We start from the raw sequence: 18,042 nt of genomic DNA, 5'->3' as shown, positions 1-18,042 counted from the left end.
AAACCCATACTGGTAAATATATGTATGGATCAGTGGTGTAAAATAAGAAAAAAAAACATGCACTGTACTGGACCAGCTATTATGGGACTTTATTTTTTACTTCTACTCAACTACATGCTCCCTAGAAGTTAATACATCAGTATCAACATTAATCATACATTATATATAATAATTCTGTGGGAAGTTTGCATTTTCCTGTACAAATTATTGTTTCTCTAAAAGCAATCAAATTCAAATATTAGTGTCAGTCTCTAAAATAACTGGACTTCCTCAATTGCCAAATTTGTAGTTGTAGTATTTCCCACAGTACGCGAATGCAGCATGAGATCGGTTGCTACAGCAACGGCAGACAACAGAGAGGACGATGGTTTACAGTAAGTTAAATAAAGACATCAAACAGCCCAAAATAACTCCTGATAAAACTGTACAACAGTTCTCTGCATTTTTGCTGCTGTTAATCATCGTTATTTGTAAATGACACGTTTTACTTTTTATTTTTAACGACACAGACGTTCTTTAATTTACCTTATAAGATATATTGTGGGGGATTTTGCTAACTTAGCTTCACCGTAACGGTCACGATTGGTAATGCGCTAGCTTTTGAAATTGCGTCATTGGTAAACCATGTTTTTTAGTAAAAGTAGGTCCGGTTAGTAGTTATACCATTATCACAGGTGGCTTTTACGTCTATCACTGGCTAACCTAGTCTAGCTAACCGAGGAGCTAGCCACTGCTATCATAAAACTTCCTTAGCATGTGACGTCACAAAGCTATCACTTACTGCTAATCTTACTATATAATGATGAAAACTCTGTGTGTGTGTGTGTGTGTGTGTGTGTGTGTGTGTGTGTGTGTGTGTGTGTTCCACGTTTTTCTCCTCACTGACTTGGTCAATCCATGTGAAATTTGGCACAGTGGTAGAGGGTCATGGGAGGATGCCAATGAAGCAATATTACATCAATTGGCCAAAGGGGGGCGCTATAGCAACCCATTGAAATGTCAAACTTTGAATGGGCATATCTCATGCCCCGTATGTGGTAGAGACATGAAACTTTGCACAGAGATGCCTCTCCTCATGAGGAACACATTTGCCTCAAGAACCCATAACTTCCGCTTATATAATCAACCTTTTAGACTCCAGGTCCATTAAAAAAGACAGACAAACATACAATATAGTAATTTTCTAGTAATAGTAATATGATTGGAGAAATGATGCTAATGTAACATTATCTGTGATTTTTTCCACCGATATGCCGATAAACAGTTTTGTTTCCTTAGCTGAACTGTTTGCCCCTGGCGTACTTCTCACTGCCTGCACGTACCACTCTTGGCTCTTAACAGCAAACTCAAGACCTACCTTTTTAGCCTGGCTTTTAATTGAGCTCTCCTTTATTTTATTTTATTTTATTTTATTTTTTATTGTTTTTCATTTTATTTTTTAAAATTCTGTATTTATGGTTATTGTGTATTTATTTTTATTAATCTGTTTTTATTTAGCTGGCATATTCAACTTCGTTACTTATTTATTTTTAACTTACTTATTTTCCTGTTTATTGAAAGATCTATAACTTCGTTCTTTGTTGTGAGTTTTTATCCTGCCTCTGGTGTTTCTTTGTCAGTGTTTATTTTTTTTAAATTCTGTGTCAACTATGATTTTTACAGCAGACATACAGTACAGGCCAAAAGTTTGGACACACCTTCTCATTCAATGCGTTTTCTTTATTTTCATGACTATTTACATTGTAGATTCTCACTGAAGGCATCAAAACTATGAATGAACACATGTGGAGTTATGTACTTAACAAAAAAGGTGAAATAACTGAAAACATGTTTTATATTCTAGTTTCTTCAAAATAGCCACCCTTTGCTCTGATTACTGCTTTGCACACTCTTGGCATTCTCTCCATGAGCTTCAAGAGGTAGTCACCTGAAATGGTTTCCACTTCACAGGTGTGCCTTATCAGGGTTAATTAGTGGAATTTCTTGCTTTATCAATGGGGTTGGGACCATCAGTTGTGTTGTGCAGAAGTCAGGTTAATACACAGCCGACAGCCCTATTGGACAACTGTTAAAATTCATATTATGGCAAGAACCAATCAGCTAACTAAAGAAAAACCAGTGGCCATCATTACTTTAAGAAATGAAGGTCAGTCAGTCCGGAAAATTGCAAAAACTTTAAATGTGTCCCCAAGTGGAGTCGCAAAAACCATCAAGCGCTACAACGAAACTGGCACACATGAGGACCTACACAGGAAAGGAAGACCAAGAGTCACCTCTGCTTCTGATGATAAGTTCATCTGAGTCACCAACCTCAGAAATGGCAAGTTAACAGCAGCTCAGATCAGAGACCAGTTGAATGCCACACAGAGTTCTAGCAGCAGACCCACCTCTAGAACAACTGTTAAGAGGAGACTGCGCGAATCAGGCCTTCATGGTCAAATAGCTGCTAGGAAACCACTGCTAAGGAGAGGCAACAAGCAGAAGAGATTTGTTTGGGCCAAGAAACACAAGGAATGGACATTAGACCAGTGGAAATCTGTGCTTTGGTCTGATGAGTCCAAATTTGAGATCTTTGGTTCCAACCGTGTCTTTGTGAGACGAGAAAAGGTGAACGGATGGATTCCACATGCCTGGTTCCCACTGTGAAGCATGGAGGAGGAGGTGTGATGGTGTGGGGGTGTTTTGCTGGTGACACTGTTGGGGATTTATTCAAAATTGAAGGCACACTGAACCAGCATGGCTACCACAGCATCCTGCAGCGACATGCCATCCCATCCGGTTTGCGTTTAGTTGAACGATCATTTATTTTTCAACAGGACAATGACCCCAAACACACCTCCAGGCTGTGTAAGGGCTATTTGACCAAGAAGGAGAGTGATGGAGTGCTGCGGCAGATGACCTGGCCTCCACAGTCACCGGACCTGAACCCAATCGAGATGGTTTGGGGTGAGCTGGACCGCAGAGTGAAGGCAAAGGGGCCAACAAGTGCTAAACACCTCTGGGAACTCCTTCAAGACTGTTGGAAAACCATTTCAGGTGACTACCTCTTGAAGCTCATGGAGAGAATGCCAAGAGTGTGCAAAGCAGTAATCAGAGCAAAGGGTGGCTATTTTGAAGAAACTAGAATATAAAACATGTTTTCAGTTATTTCACCTTTTTTTGTTAAGTACATAACTCCACATGTGTTCATTCATAGTTTTGATGCCTTCAGTGAGAATCTACAATGTAAATAGTCATGAAAATAAAGAAAAATAAAGAAAACGCATTGAATGAGAAGGTGTGTCCAAACTTTTGGCCTGTACTGTATATTGGTTGTAAATATCGGCTATCGGTATCTCTGTTTCATAATAATCTGTATCTGCATCGGCTCTGAAACAAACATATCGGTCGATCCCTGGTTTTGAATGTTTGACCCTTGTTTGCGTTTTGTCCGTCCAGTTACAGAGGACATGGTCCGCCGACGGGCCGAGCACAACGAGTGTGAGATCTTCTCCCTGGAGGAAGTGTCTCTGCATCAGCAGGACATCGAGAAGATCGAACACATCGACAGGTGGTGCAGGGACCTGAGGATCCTCTACCTGCAGAACAACCTCATCCCCAGGATAGGTGAGACATCAGTCAGTGGCCTCTGGTGAAAGTTGCTCAGTAAACACTGATGATTTATAGACATCTAGATTAAAACTGAACATTTGGCTGAAAACTGAAGGTCTTCAGATGTCATATATTACTGTTGTGTCGACAACTTTGAGTGTCCAACCAGCTAAAAAACAACCCTAGTTTTAGACGTGTTTACGAGCAAATCACCAAATCATTGTTTACAGGGAACATCACAGACAGTTTGCACTGACATGCTTGTTTTCTGTAATTTGTTTCATAGAGAATGTTGGACGCCTGAAGAAGCTGGAGTATTTGAATCTGGCCTTGAACAACATTGAAGTCATTGAAAACCTTGAAGGTCAGTATGCAGAGCACACACTGTTGTCACAAATAATGAGCAGCCTTGGCGCTTTGTGAAGTACCTGTAAGTGCTGGTCTGGTCTGTTTGCATTTGCAGCTAGTTGACAGTGGGAATATCTAACGAGTCAGTAAAGTTAGCACGTGCTAGAGGTTTGCATATCTGCAGATGACTGGGAAGTGGGTGTGGCTGTATTGCTAAAGGCCTGTTCATCTTACCTTACTTTATAATGATGAAAACTCTGTGTGTGTGTGTCTGTTCCACGTTTTTCTCCTCACTGACTTGGTCAATCCATGTGAAATTTGGCACAGTGGTAGAGGGTCATGGGAGGATGCCAATGAAGCAATATTACATCAGTTGGCCAAAGGGGGGCGCTATAGCAACCCACTGAAATGTCAAACTTTGAATGGGCATATCTCATGCCCCGTATGTCGTAGAGACATGAAACTTTGCACAGAGATGCCTCTCCTCATGAGGAACACATTTGCCTCAAGAACCCATAACTTCCGCTGATATAGATTTTCCGCCATTTTGAATTTTTTGAAAAACACTTCAAATGGATCTCTTCCTAGGAAGTTTGAGCGATCTGCATGAAACTGGGTGAACATAATCTAGGGAGCAATATCTAAAGTTCCCTCTTGGCAAAAGTTGGAAAACTTCCTAAAACTGAGCTTCTATAAGGCAATGAATATTGCGGAGGGCGTGGCTCATCACATAAAGGTGTAGAACATCTCAAGGGTTTCACCCATCACCACGCAACTTTGTAGGCATATGACCACACATAATCTGAGGGGACCCTCCATTATTGACCCCATCAAACAAAATGGGGGCGCTAGAGAGCTCATTTCTTATCTAGGCCTAACCGCCATATGGATTTTTACTAAACTTGGTAGATATGTAGAACAGGACGCCTCAAGGTGACTGGAGAAATTTAACTCTAATTGGCAACTGGGTGGCGCTATAACAACAGAAAAATGCTTCTAAATGGCTAAAATGCGACCGATCGCTGTGGCTCCCCCTGTGGACCAATGTTGGTGTTGTTTTCTTCTAATTTTTGGTATGACTAAGTCATGGTATGGTATGCTGCTGCAACAAGGGCTAGCCGCACCTTTCCCATGTGAACTACCAGTGCGCCCCAGTTTGAAGTCAATACAACATATAAACACTTTAACTATCTGCCTTTCAACGTGCTGCCTCAACTACTAATGTACAGTTTCAGCCCACTAACTATCCCACTATTGGCAATGGTACTACTGTACTTTCAATAAAGCAATCGTACTATCAAATTCACAAACACTCTGTCTGAATACATTGCTCTTCTTAATGGGTTCAGTTGACTATTTAATCTGCAGTTTCCTATGACCTGTATCCCAAACACACACCATGTGAAACTGTGCACTCAATGGGTATGGACTAGTTTTAAATTACTTAAATAAAGTCATGGAAAGGTTTTGAAAAAGATTTGAAAACTCATTGGTGAAAATGTGTGGGAACTCTGAGAGAATTCCAGAGCCTTGGGGCCATGATGGCAAAAGCCCAGTCACCTTTAGTTACCAGTCCTGATCAAGGGATGACTAGTGAAGGCAGGCTCCAGGATCTCAGATCACGACTCGGAGCGCAGATAGTAAGAAGCTCAGCTATGTAACTGGGGGCTAAACCATGTTGAGCCTTAAAAGTTACTAAAAGAATCTTAAAATCAGTCCTGAAGTGAACTGGTGACTAACGGAGGGAGGCAAGGATCAGCGTGACATGTGACCTACGACTTGTCTTACTTAAAATACGAGCTGTGGCATTCTGAGATGTGTAAACGTTGTGTCACAGCAGTCGAGGTGTGAGAATTTATCTTTCTCACAGTTAACATCACATTGTGTTTGATTCACTAAACATAATTTATGCACATCAAAGTTTTGCCTGTACATATCCAAAGATGTATGTTTGTGTGTTTGCTTTCTGTCTTCAGGCTGCGAGAGCCTCCAGAAACTGGATCTGACTGTGAACTTTGTGGGTTGTCTGAGCAGCGTGGAGTCTCTGAAACACAACATCCACCTCAGAGAGCTGTTTCTGGTGGGGAACCCCTGCACTGAATTTGAGGGCTACAGGCAGTATGTGGTGGCGTCTCTGCCTCAAGTCAAGGTAACTCTACCTGCCTTCCCCTCCGGCCTCAGGACAGGGCACACTTGGTCAGTCTCAACCCTGGAAGGGCGAGGCTCCAGAAAATAACACTATGAATTTGTAGTTTTAGAAATGTTGAGCACAAAGTTGTTATAAATGCAGTTGTCGCACTTTCATTTAGTCAGTTTAACTCCTTTACTCAGAGAGCGAAAACTCACAAGATGCATTTTATTACTTCTTTAACAATGATGCCAAAGCATAATTGGGTTGATGACAACCTGGATCACATTTTATTAATTTTGGACATGATTTTTGTCTGTCATAATCATGTTGAAATCCCAAAGTTTATTGACAGGAGACCAAGTTGTAATAAAAGCAGCATCATCTTTAAAACAATTGAGTCTGTTTAAAGAATAAATGATTAAAACCAGTTTGATTTTGGATGAAGAGGCTGGTGAGAGAATCTATATAATTCTGATCCAGATTCAGAGTTCTGCTTTGTCTCCGTCCTCAGTGGCTGGACGGGACGGAGATCAGCCGGTCGGAGAGGATTCAAGCCTCTCAGGGACTGGACGAGGCGAAGAGACGAGTCTGGGAGCAGGAGAAGGAGTACCTGAAGAGGAGAGCCAGGGAGAAAGAGGAGGCGCTGAGGAAGGACGCAGGAGAGGAGAAAGGAGACAAGGAGAGGAAACCAGGCTTTGACGGTCGCTGGTACACAGACATCAACACAGTGTGAGTGCAGATGTGAACACTTCTGTCAGAGTTTGAAAGACATGAGCATTAACAGACAAAGGTCTGATGAAAGAAAGAAACTGGGGTGTTGCATTCTGGGAAATGTAGGATCCAGTGTTAAAATGTCAGTACTACAATATACAGTACTTCTTTACAAGTAAAAGTACTGTATTTAAAGTAATGAAAAAGAGAATTTAATTGAACTGTTCGGGGAAATCTTATAAATTGACAATATTTAGATTATTTCATCACACTTGTACATCCAGTTTGGGGTTTTTCAGGCTTATAGTAAACTTCAAAAGAGAAAAATATAGAGAAAGAAATACCGAGAAGGAAAAGAAAACCCTCTAAAACAAAGTGAAGATTATGTGGCCACAATTGATTCTATTGAAATATTCAGGCCATACATGAATCAGTTGCTCAGCGTCTAAGTTACAGTTCCATTTCTAGGCAAGTCATAATATTAAATAAACAAACAGACAAACAAATAAATAAATAAAAATTATAAATAAAAAAATAAAACAATAATAATACCATTATTATATAAATATACATTTAGAGACAGAGAGGTGGTAAGTGATAAAAAAATGAATACAAAAGACTTACTAAAACAACAAATAATAAATATAAAAAGAAGTGAAAAATAAATGAATAAAAAATAAGGAACAAACATTAAAAAAAGATAAAATGACAGAAAATAGAGAGATTGTAATACTGACACAATAGACTTAAATAATTACAAATTACTAAATAAAAAATAAAATAAAAATAAAATTTACTGTTAAAAATAACATTATAAAGGAAAAAAAGAAAATAAACAATTTCAACAACAATTCAGCAGCTGCAGCCATATTCATTTGATGTTGACTGTTAAAATAGTGGAGTAAAAACATACTTCAGTCAGAGTCTAAGGATCGAGGGTGTCCTGTGTGGTGCAGATAATAAAGCACTTTGAGGCACATTAGTGATTTATGGCTGCTCCGTAAAATTCAGTTCCCTCTGTGGTGGTGGGAGAAAGAAGAAAGACTCCAAAATAGAAACATTCAAGTAAAGCAACAGAACTGGAGGAGATAAAGTTTGTCACCTGCTTGTTTTTTAGTCTCCCATTTAGGATCACAGTCAGCTGAACTGAATCGAAACACACTAATCTGAAAAAGATGAAAGTTATGTTTTCATTATAACCTCAGCTTGAAGTGAAGTTCCATCAAAGCTGAAGTCGCTGAATGTTTCTGCCTCTGTAGTCCAGTGTTGGAGGAGAATAAGGAGAACCAGGAGGTGGAGGAGAACACGATGAGCCCTGTCTCAGATGAAGAGCGGCGGGAGAGGGAGTTCTGGCACACGCCGTGTTCTTTCACCCCTGAATCTCGTCTGGAGGCTCACCGCCACCTGGAGGAGACGAGGAAGGCAAAGGAGAAGTAAGTGCTCTTCATTTAAGATGATGCAGCAGCGATCCACCTGCTGTTACACCTGTACAGACTGACGTCCTTAATTCATTCATAAAAGTACATGGAGCTCGGTGACCACAGCAAACTCTCATTATAGTTCCGCCCACAAAATACAGCATATAAAATACCATAAAAGTACTTTACATAGAGAGAAAAGGACTCATTCACTCACTCTGTATTTAAAATATTCCAACTTAATCAAAGGAGAAAGTCTCAGCTGATTAGTTGGACATAACATGCAATTCAACTTGAGTATATGATATGAAACAGTCTCCACAATATAGCAAACATTTAATCAGCTTTGTGGTTTTGACTGCAGTTAACACTTTTGGCCACTGGATGTCGCTACAACACCAACCATCACCTAGCCGAGGCCGTGTCTGACTCATGCTGAGTGGACAGGCTCAGTTTCAACCCTTCAGTTATGCACTGATGATTACCTGCTGACACACACACACACACACACACACACACACACACACACACACACACCTCCTGGCCAAAAGTATGTGGACACACAAACATACTGTAGCAACCGGGTGTCACTGAAGGTGAAGGAGAGGCTGGTGTGTCGTCTTTTAGCCTTCCTCTGGGGAATAACCTTTACTAGGAACAAGCACTGTTCCTAAAACTAGACAAGTGGCGATGGATAAAATAACTCTTCTGTAACCCAGAGCTGATGCTTTAATGAAAACTGTTCTGTGCAGCGCGGTCGTAGGATATGTGACTGCAGTATCACTGATTATACAATAAACTACTCACTGTACTCATTTGTTTTATTTTATTTTATTTCTTATTACATGTTTTTATATGTAAATACAAGTAATAACTGTTAGGCCACCAGGTCTGGTTCACAATCAGCGTTCTAGTTCATCCTAAAAGTGTTGGACAGGATGAGTGGTGGAAGAAGTATTCAGGTCTTTTACTGGAGTAAAAGTATTGATACCACACTGTAAAAATTAGGGCTGCAAATACCGATTATTTTCATTGTCAACTAATCTGTCGATTATTTCTCTGATTGGTCGACTAATCATTTTATCGAAAAATGTGTTAAAATGTTGAAAAATGTCGGTCTGTCTCTCCCAAACCCCAAAATGATGTCATCTAATATCTTGTTTCATACTCACGCCAAAGGGTTTTAGTTCACCGTCATGGGAGAGTGTGTAAAGCTGCCAATATTTGAACGTAAGAAGCTGCAATAAGAGTATTTTGGGGTACTTCATAGTACTTTTCTATGAAAAATGACTCAAACCGATTAGTCGACTACTGAAGTAGTCACCGATTATTTTATAGTTGATTAGTCATCGAATAGTCGACTAATCGTTGCAGTCCTAGTAAAAATACTCCACTACAAGTTAAAGTCCTGCATTCAAAACCTTACTTAAGTTATAGTATGTAATTAGCAAAATGTACTGAAAGTCCTTCAAGTAAAAGTATGTATGTTACCGTAAAATGTTCACTGTCAGTGTTTTCCTGTTAGGGCTCGACGATGTGGAGAAAATGATGTTATTGCAGGGTTGACTGTTGGGGCTTTCACAATGATATTTTTAAATAACCATGAGTACTGTGGAGATAATGACTAAGGCTCCGAGCACACAGAAAGCGTTTTGCACCCCTCACCACCGTACCCTAACCTTCCCATGGAGCCAGTCTACCTTTATTTCAGTTTTATTGTATTTATTTCACAGTAATTAGTTGCTAGTTCCTGACATGTTGAGGCAGAGGGTACTGTCAGATAAACAGAGATCTGTGTGGGTACATGAGACCCTAAAAAAGAGGCTGGATCATGGGGAGTACCACCAGTTGGTCCAGGAGCTTCTCCTCCATCATGGATATTTCAAGTACTGCACTTGTCTGCTTCCACGCCTGCTGTTTTCTACTAAGATAATGGTGACTGCGGTTTGTAAAGTCGTATAGCTCTGGGTATCCAGCAATGTCTACTGACAGTTTCCGCAGAAAACCGCCTAAAATGGAAAAACTAAAATAAAGTACAAATACCTCAAATTTGAGTCTAAAGGGACAGCTCTCCCCAAAATCAAAAATACACGTTTTTCCTCTCACCTGTAGTGTGCTATTTTTCAGTCTAGATACTTTTGGTGTGAGTTGCCGAGTGTTGGAGATGTTGGCTGTAGAGATGTCTGCCATTTCTCCAGTATAATGAAACTAGATGTCACACTGCACGAATCACAACTCATAAGGAAGCATGCATCTACTGCTAGCTCACCTAGCACCACTGAGTTGTCATGAGCCTCTTGTTCCTGAGCAGATGCACACTTCCCTAAAATGCAATTACATATTGGAGTGTTCAGATTTCCCTACATTGGAACTAAAGAGCCTAAAATCAGGAGAAACAGACCAAAAGAGCTGGAGTGTCCACATACTTTTGGTCAGATAAGGTTGCACTCCTCAGAACCTCTGTTAAAATTCCACCATCTTTCACAAGTGTCGACGCTGCATTGTGCTGAGGCTAAAACGTGTGCTGCCTTCTTAACCAGTCACAGAGGGAACAGGTCGATCAATCACTTTATTGAGCACATGGCTAAGGGTGAAGTGATTTGTTTTCAGTGCAGCATGGAAGGAGACATCAGTTGAACAGCAAAAAAAACCAGACATAAATATCAGGATTTGACACGACAATTAGCGGGACAGATGAGGAGATGTTCACAGGTGCTCCAGAGCGGGTTCATCTGTCGGGTTAATGAGAAGTGTTCAGGTTCGTTACTGCAGCGGAGAACACAGTGTACTGTAAATGGCAGAGATGTGAGCAGGTTTAAAAGGGTCAGAGAGGATTTAGCTCTGACGTTTTGTTTATACGTGTGTGACTAATGAATAGGCTGATGAGCTGGAGGATGTCAATAATCCTGAATGATGTACTGTTTCAGTTTCAACAAGATTTGCTGACTGTTATAACTGGACAGTCAGTGACCGATGAAGAAGACTAGAGGTGGAATTTAACTTTGAATTAAACTGAAACTTCTGGATTTAAAACCCCTAAAATATGAGTCGAACTATTTCTTTTTAGAAACCAATGCAACTAATTACGCAACAATTTAAAGTTTTGTTTTCAATTGATTTTTATGAAGAGTTTTAACACTTTGAATCTCAGCAAATCTGCTCTATCATGTGAACTGTCAGGTTCTAGATCTCTGAGTCACCACCCGCATCTCACTTTGAAATACAGTAAGTCTGCTGATGTGCTCTTTGACGGCTGTTTGTTCAGTTGGAAAAAAGACTGTGTAGGTGGGATTAAGGGGATAGTTCAGATTTTTTGAAGTGGGGTTGTATGGGTACTTATCCATCGTCAGTGTATTTATCTACAGGAGATGGCAGTCAGCGTACTCCCAGTTTGGAGAAGTAGCTGGAGTTCGACATGGAAGCTGGACAATGTACTGCTGTGGAGGGGTCAGCAACAAAACATATTCTCGCCACCTAAAAGAATCTATCAGTTAAAGTATATGTTAGCCTGGTAAGGACGTGAACTCAACATTCTTTTTCGCTGTTTGTGTCAGTCTGGGCTCGGGGCCACCCCAGTCACTTTCAGTAGGCGGGAGCACTCACCTTGACACACGAACTCCTTCAGCCAATCAGCGTAACAAAACACCGGGAATATATTTTCCTCCGAGAAACTCAGTGAGTTCATACTCTTGTTCTTGTTGTTATTGACTCTATTTCCGCAATAATTTCACTTATTGCTGTGTTTACTCAGCTAATGTTGGAGTCAGCGCTTGTTGCTTCAGGAGCTGCCATTACTGCTCTGCAAGCTGCGGCCTGCATTATACATCAACTACAACGCAGTCCTCAAACTATGGTGCAGGTCTCTGATTGGCCCAGATTAGATTTTAATTTCTTTTTAAAGTGTAAGGGGTGACATCGAGTCCAGACTGACACAGAGAGCGAAACAGACTGCTGACATTATCAGGATGATCTTACTAGGCTAAGTGCACAGCTGCACGCTATATTGAGAGTATTTCTACCTTTCTGTCAGACGGCCATTAATGGCCTCAGTTCCACATCTGTGCTCTCGTCAAAGCCACCAGACTCCATTGACAAAACCAGTCATTTTAGCTTGCTGAACAGTGGCGGGGAATACAAAAGTGCTGTCCTTTTCCTGTTTTGGTTTTACAATGGTTGACGCACATTCTCACCGTGTCAAGCCAGTAAATCGAGCCTTCAGCTTCAGAGGAAATCGTACCCTGTGGCAGACAGAATTAAACAGTGAAAGCAAGGCTTATAGGGAACCAGTCTAAACCATAGACTGTCAGTAAAGATATACGACATGACAGCTCCCCAAAAGTGAAGCCAAAACATCCTGATTGCCCCCTGCAGTACAGATCATAAAGCCTGTCCTCTCCTTGTTAGTGGATGGGACATGAGCCAAACGAAAAACTACACAAAAAAGTACACATCAAATAAAATTTCCACAAAGACGGTTTCTGTCATTTAAGGTAGTTTTATCACACTGCTGTTTGTTTAAGTGTTCTGTTTTCTGTGGTGATGCACTGTGATTGGTTAACTTAAGACAAAACTTGTCTTAATTTGTCTTGTTTCCACTTAAACTATCAATTATCTATCAGTATTGGCTTAAAAGCATATTGCGGGTGGTGAAAGTAGACATGACCTCTGTCATAACAACATGAATGTACAGTTGATGTACGTGAGACTGAGACATGTGACTGTAAAGGTTAAACTACGCGGCTGCCTCGCGCCCTCAACACACTCAGAAATGACATAAATGGAGCATTTTCAGCAGAAGTGTTTCAGGGCAGAATTGTTGCTGACGTGTTTGTGTTTCTAACGTTGTGGACTGTTGGCACAGTGAGACTGGATAGGTTGTTGTCATGTTAATTCTCTTTAAACCAGGCTGGCAGAGGAAGTCAGAGAACATCATCTCTGATGTGACTGACTCACAGATATGAAAGTGTGCATTTTGTTCATGTTTGTTTCTGCAGTCGCCGGTGAGTGATATGACTGCAGTTTGTCTGAGCTGACAGGACAGAAGAGGTTAACTGTGTGAGTAGAGGGCTTTGATGTTTCTCTCTTTGTAATTCATGTGGATGTTTATGTTGAGTTGTATTACTCTTGTAGTTCTGCAGTGCGAGTTCCCACCTACTCTGCAGTTCTACTGAACCTTCCAGCCTCTTTTAGCACCTAGTTTTGGTTCGGTCTCTGGAACAGATTTACTGCAGCTTTTGGGTCTGTTTTTCAGGTGCAGATGTGACAGCGCTTAGCTGTGAGGATTTCAGCTAAATTTAGAAGACTGTCAGTGTTCATTGTTCAGGAGGTTTTACCGGGAGCTAAGTTATCCGCAGAGGTCTCCTCCTCCCCAAAGTAAACGGACCAGGTGATTGAACCGGTGAAAAAACTGAATAAAGTTCAGTGTTTCTTCTCTGCTGTTTGAGACGTTGCAGACGGGCTGTTTGCCAAGGAACGTTAAGACACTGACACACAGTGAGAACGGAGACCGACATACGTGCCGGCAGCTGGATGTAAATGAGACGGGGTCAGAGGGGACGGAGGGCTGTTGTCAGAACAAACGCACTTTCTACAGGCAACTTGGCCAACAGATTTTGCTCAAGCTAATAAGCTGTTAAAAATGTGATGTGCTTTACGTTCTAAAACCAGCTGCTGCTGACTTCTCTGCAGTGTACTAAAATGGTTTCATCTCATCACAAATCTGTGTTCTGAACTGGGCTCAAAACAAACTGATTTAAACCAGTAAAAACACTGAATATAATCGTTTCACGTTTAAAAAAAAATCTGTGTTTTTTGAACCCTGCATGTTGTGGAGCAGCTCTTAATTACGGTGGCCGACGCAAAAACACAGTGGGTCTCATTCATGAAACATGAGCAGAAGGAATTTGTGTGTAAACTGTTCGCAGACGGAAATTTACGTGCATGTCCGCATTCATCAATATTTTAGTAGCTCCGATCTTTTCGTAGCTACTAACAAAACCTACTCCTGCTCCTGACCACTCGTAGCGCTTGTGTAAATTTAGTAAAGCACATAAATATTGCTTGTCACTATTGGAAATTACAATTTTAACTCGTATTGCGCTCTGTTATGTACACAATACACAGATGCCTTTGAAACACGTAATCTAAACATGACAAAATATTAAAAAATACTAAACACATTTAGTTAGATTAGTTGGCAATTAGCAGGTTTAAGATCCAGATTAGGTTCATGATTGTGAATTATCTATGTAAATCGACTCAGTAGATTACACGTTCTTTCTACATGTTGAATGATGATAATAAAAATATCCGTAGGGACAGCTGGATCACAGCCTCTTCGGCCTCGGTGCCTGGGTTCAGCAGGGGCAGCAGGTGGTGGAGCCATGAAGGAGCACGCGCCAGCTGAAAGAATTATTTGAGACAAGACGTTTTTTGGAGTTTTTTTGTGGCTTTTTGATCATTTGAATGAATAAATCTGATTTGAAAAATGTTTAATTTACGTTGTATAAAACAGAGCTTTAGGCTATTAAGATTCAAATAATTTGAAGACGATGCATACAAACTGCTGTAGGCTATATGTTATCCGTATCATCTGTTAAAATAAATGTTAAATAGCTCTACATTCTGACAGCCATCACTGATTTAGAGTTTATTCATTACGCACAAAACATCTCTGGTTTCCCGTTCCCACTTCATTCAAAGCCCCACAAATGAATCTTCTGTTTGTTTGGTGACCGCTGTATTTTTTGTGTGTGTGCTTATGCGTTTCTTTGCCTCCAGTTTCATATCAAACCATTCACGCTTCACCTCTGACATGGTTCTTTGTACCACGGAGACAACATCAACAGCATCTGTTACCTCCCTCCAGGCCTTCACTTTGCCTGTCCCTGTCACACCACTACTAACTGAAGAAAATAAAATGTTTTTTCTTAAGTCCACTTCACCCAAAATTATTTCGATCTCCACTTCGGAAAAATTATTTTTTCTTTCTCTCTCTTTCTTTCTTTGCGCCATGACTGACAGGTCGACAGGATGCACCTACACCTCCTTATATGGTGGTCATTGGATATTCATGGGCGGGGATTTATGCTAATTGCTGATTACCGGGAGCGCGCTGTCACTTTACGATGGATTGGCATTCATGATCATACACACGTGTTTACGATCAAATCTGAGTTTCCCACAGCGTTCCTGAATCCAGAGTAGGTTTTTAGTAGAGTAGGCTTTTATGTGCAAATCTACACACAGATTTACTCACTTCTCGTGAATGAGACCCAGTGTCCCTCTCTACAGCCACTGTTTGGTTTGTCCATTCTGGGCTACAGCAGAAACATGACGGTGCAACGTGGCGCTGTCCATAGACGAGGAGCTGTTCCCTATGTAGATATAAACGGCTCATTCTAAGGTAACGAAAACAGGAGTTATTTTCCACCATTTAATTCAGGTCACATAAGCCAAACACACCCTCCCCAGTGTGCATTCAGCATTCAAAACTCTAAGTTTTTTTTTTCTACTACACATCGATTATAAGCCTAAGAATATTAAAAAAACTAATAAATTACTTGAGAAATACAAACGTTACAGAGCTTTTTATCCAGGAGACAATCACAGCTCCCCTGTTGCTTTCATTTGTTTACAGGCCCTTATTTACTCTTTAATATATATATATATATATAATAATAATAATACTCTGACTTACTGTATAGCTGCAATGGGCTGGCACAGTCAGCGCGGCGTATACATATATCTGTCTTTGGGTAGTGAGTCGGCAAAGTATTTGTTAAAGCCTAATTAATTTTCCCGCCATGCTGCTAATTAGTGCTCACCCTTCAGGTGACCCTCTTGCAGGGGTGTTAATTGGGTGTGTGTGTGTTGCACGTCCTCATCTCACTGTGCTTCATTTTTCTCTCTAACACACTGACACACACTTCCTGCCTGACTCTAACAGAACAATGATATCAGTTGGCAGCTGGGAGGTTTCAGACCTGGAGACATCACTCAACACAATAAGTATAAATTATTAGTCAGCAGTTACACCTGACACATGGATACACAACAACCCTTTGTGATTCTGTCACTTTAAGGAGCTCCTTTTTGACATGGTTTATGGTATTACACATTTCCAGTTTAATTTTTTTGAACCAGCAAAATAAAAAGTGTCTGAGGAAATATCAAATCCTTTAAAAAATGCTGATGAGGCTTTAGATTGGCTTCCTCTAAAACCAGTACAAAAGAGTAATAAATGGTTAAACTGGTATTTTTTACAATCAAATTTTTGCAATATTTTAATATCTAATTTTCATATTTTTTATTGCAATAAATACCCATAATTTGTGACAATCTATTTTTTTTTTTTATATGATTTTTCTTTATGAAAATGATCAAGAAGATGATAATTACACAGGGTACAGGTCATTTGTATGCATTAAAAAGTCTCAAATATAAAACTGAATACTGGTACATTTTCCTTTCCTTAGTATAAGATAAGATGAGATGATAATATTGATGATAGTAATAATAATAATAAGTATAAGAGGACATTTAAAACAGTTTAAAACGTGGATTAATCATAAATCAAGTAAGATTTTGAAAGAGTTGCAGCAGCATGAAGCGTAAATGGAAAGTAAAAGCAAGAAAAGAAAGAGTTTCAGATCTGTATTAGTAAAGTCAGAGTGAGTTCAAGGCCAGATACGTTTTAGCTTTCTTTTAAAAATATTTAGCAAGCTAGCTTCCCTGAAATCTACAGGTAGTGTGTTCCATAGCTTTGGGGTGTCAGTGACAAAGGCCGCATCTATGTTCTTCTTCCAGCTGTTTCTTGGAACCTCCAATAAACCAGCTGGTTTGCATAAAATCAAACTGATTTAAGCTCGTACTTTAACTGGACCACTAAACTGGAACTGAACCCAACTCTACTTCAAAAATGGATTTAGATGTGACATGCACCATTTTGTTTTCTGTCTGTGGAATTTAGTTTTTTGAGTTATTAACTCTTTCTGCCTGACTGCAGTCTCCTCGGAGGGAGAGTCCTCTCTGTCATGGTTTCCTTTTTTTCGTCCATAACTTTTTCTCGTCTGCAGTTCTTGTTATTGAATTACAGTTTGTCATTGATCTGAGGTTTGTGAGAATCATTCTCGTTGTAGTGCTGTCCCCTATGCGCCCATGACGTGGGTGTTGTGAAGCCAGTACTGTAACCGTGATTAAAGACCATACAAATAAACCTGACATGTGATACATCTCCAGAATAATTAATACAGGAAGCCTCCAACACTCACCCAGCTCCTCTAAGATTTCAGGGTCGCTCCACGGCTCAACTTTGTCCAAGGGCACTCTGACAGTGGAAGCGTGCTGGTATCAACATCCAGCCTCCAGTTCACAGGGGGCTCACCCTCCTCCTGGGTCTGATTATTTAACCATCACACTGTCCACGTCTGCTGCAGGTCAAGAGAAGAAACACTACACAGAGTTTAATCCGTAAACACCTGCAGCTCAGCTCATTTTTGTACCTCAGTAATTACTTGTTAATCCACCTGCTCTGTGTGCATTTTAAATTTTTTCATAAAAAAATAGTGCTGCTTTTCAAAGCGCAGAGCTGGGGACACTTCAGTGTTTTGTGATGTAAATGTTTTGCCTTTTATTTTATTTTCTGTTGGCTTTGCTGACAGACAGTCGACCAGCAGTGATGTGTGGAAACATGTCCACTGTTCACCCTGTGGTCTCCACTGGCTCCTTGGCTACTCTGTAGTGTGCGTCACCCGGACCGGGTGGGAGCTAATATTAGCTAACTAGCATCGCTGCTAATCTGACGATCACAGCTGGTAATGCCATCCCGGTGGCAGAGTACAT

The 18,042-nt window shown here is 40.4% G+C and overlaps 1 protein-coding gene across 2 annotated transcripts in view; it reads left to right on the top strand.

Moving 5' to 3' along the window:
• dnaaf11 (dynein axonemal assembly factor 11) overlaps nt 1-18,042 on the top strand; it is an 85,284-nt gene that overhangs the window by 27,584 nt on the left and 39,658 nt on the right. Inside the window, exons 1-6 of one of the 2 annotated variants that reach the window (XM_049598530.1) lie at nt 345-374; nt 3,439-3,606; nt 3,878-3,955; nt 5,916-6,088; nt 6,582-6,799; nt 8,041-8,214. In XM_049598530.1, coding sequence (XP_049454487.1) covers nt 365-374; nt 3,439-3,606; nt 3,878-3,955; nt 5,916-6,088; nt 6,582-6,799; nt 8,041-8,214 — 821 coding nt within the window. In that variant the 5' untranslated portion in view covers nt 345-364. Of the gene's footprint in view, nt 1-344; nt 375-3,438; nt 3,607-3,877; nt 3,956-5,915; nt 6,089-6,581; nt 6,800-8,040; nt 8,215-18,042 lie in introns of those variants that run through there. The other variant, XM_049598531.1, reaches the window with a different exon arrangement.

This window comes from Epinephelus fuscoguttatus, linkage group LG15, assembly GCF_011397635.1.
Source record: "Epinephelus fuscoguttatus linkage group LG15, E.fuscoguttatus.final_Chr_v1".
NCBI lineage: Eukaryota > Metazoa > Chordata > Actinopteri > Perciformes > Serranidae > Epinephelus > Epinephelus fuscoguttatus.
The sequence above is the reverse complement of the archived record's forward strand: the minus strand, read 5'-3'. Positions and strand labels throughout refer to the sequence as shown.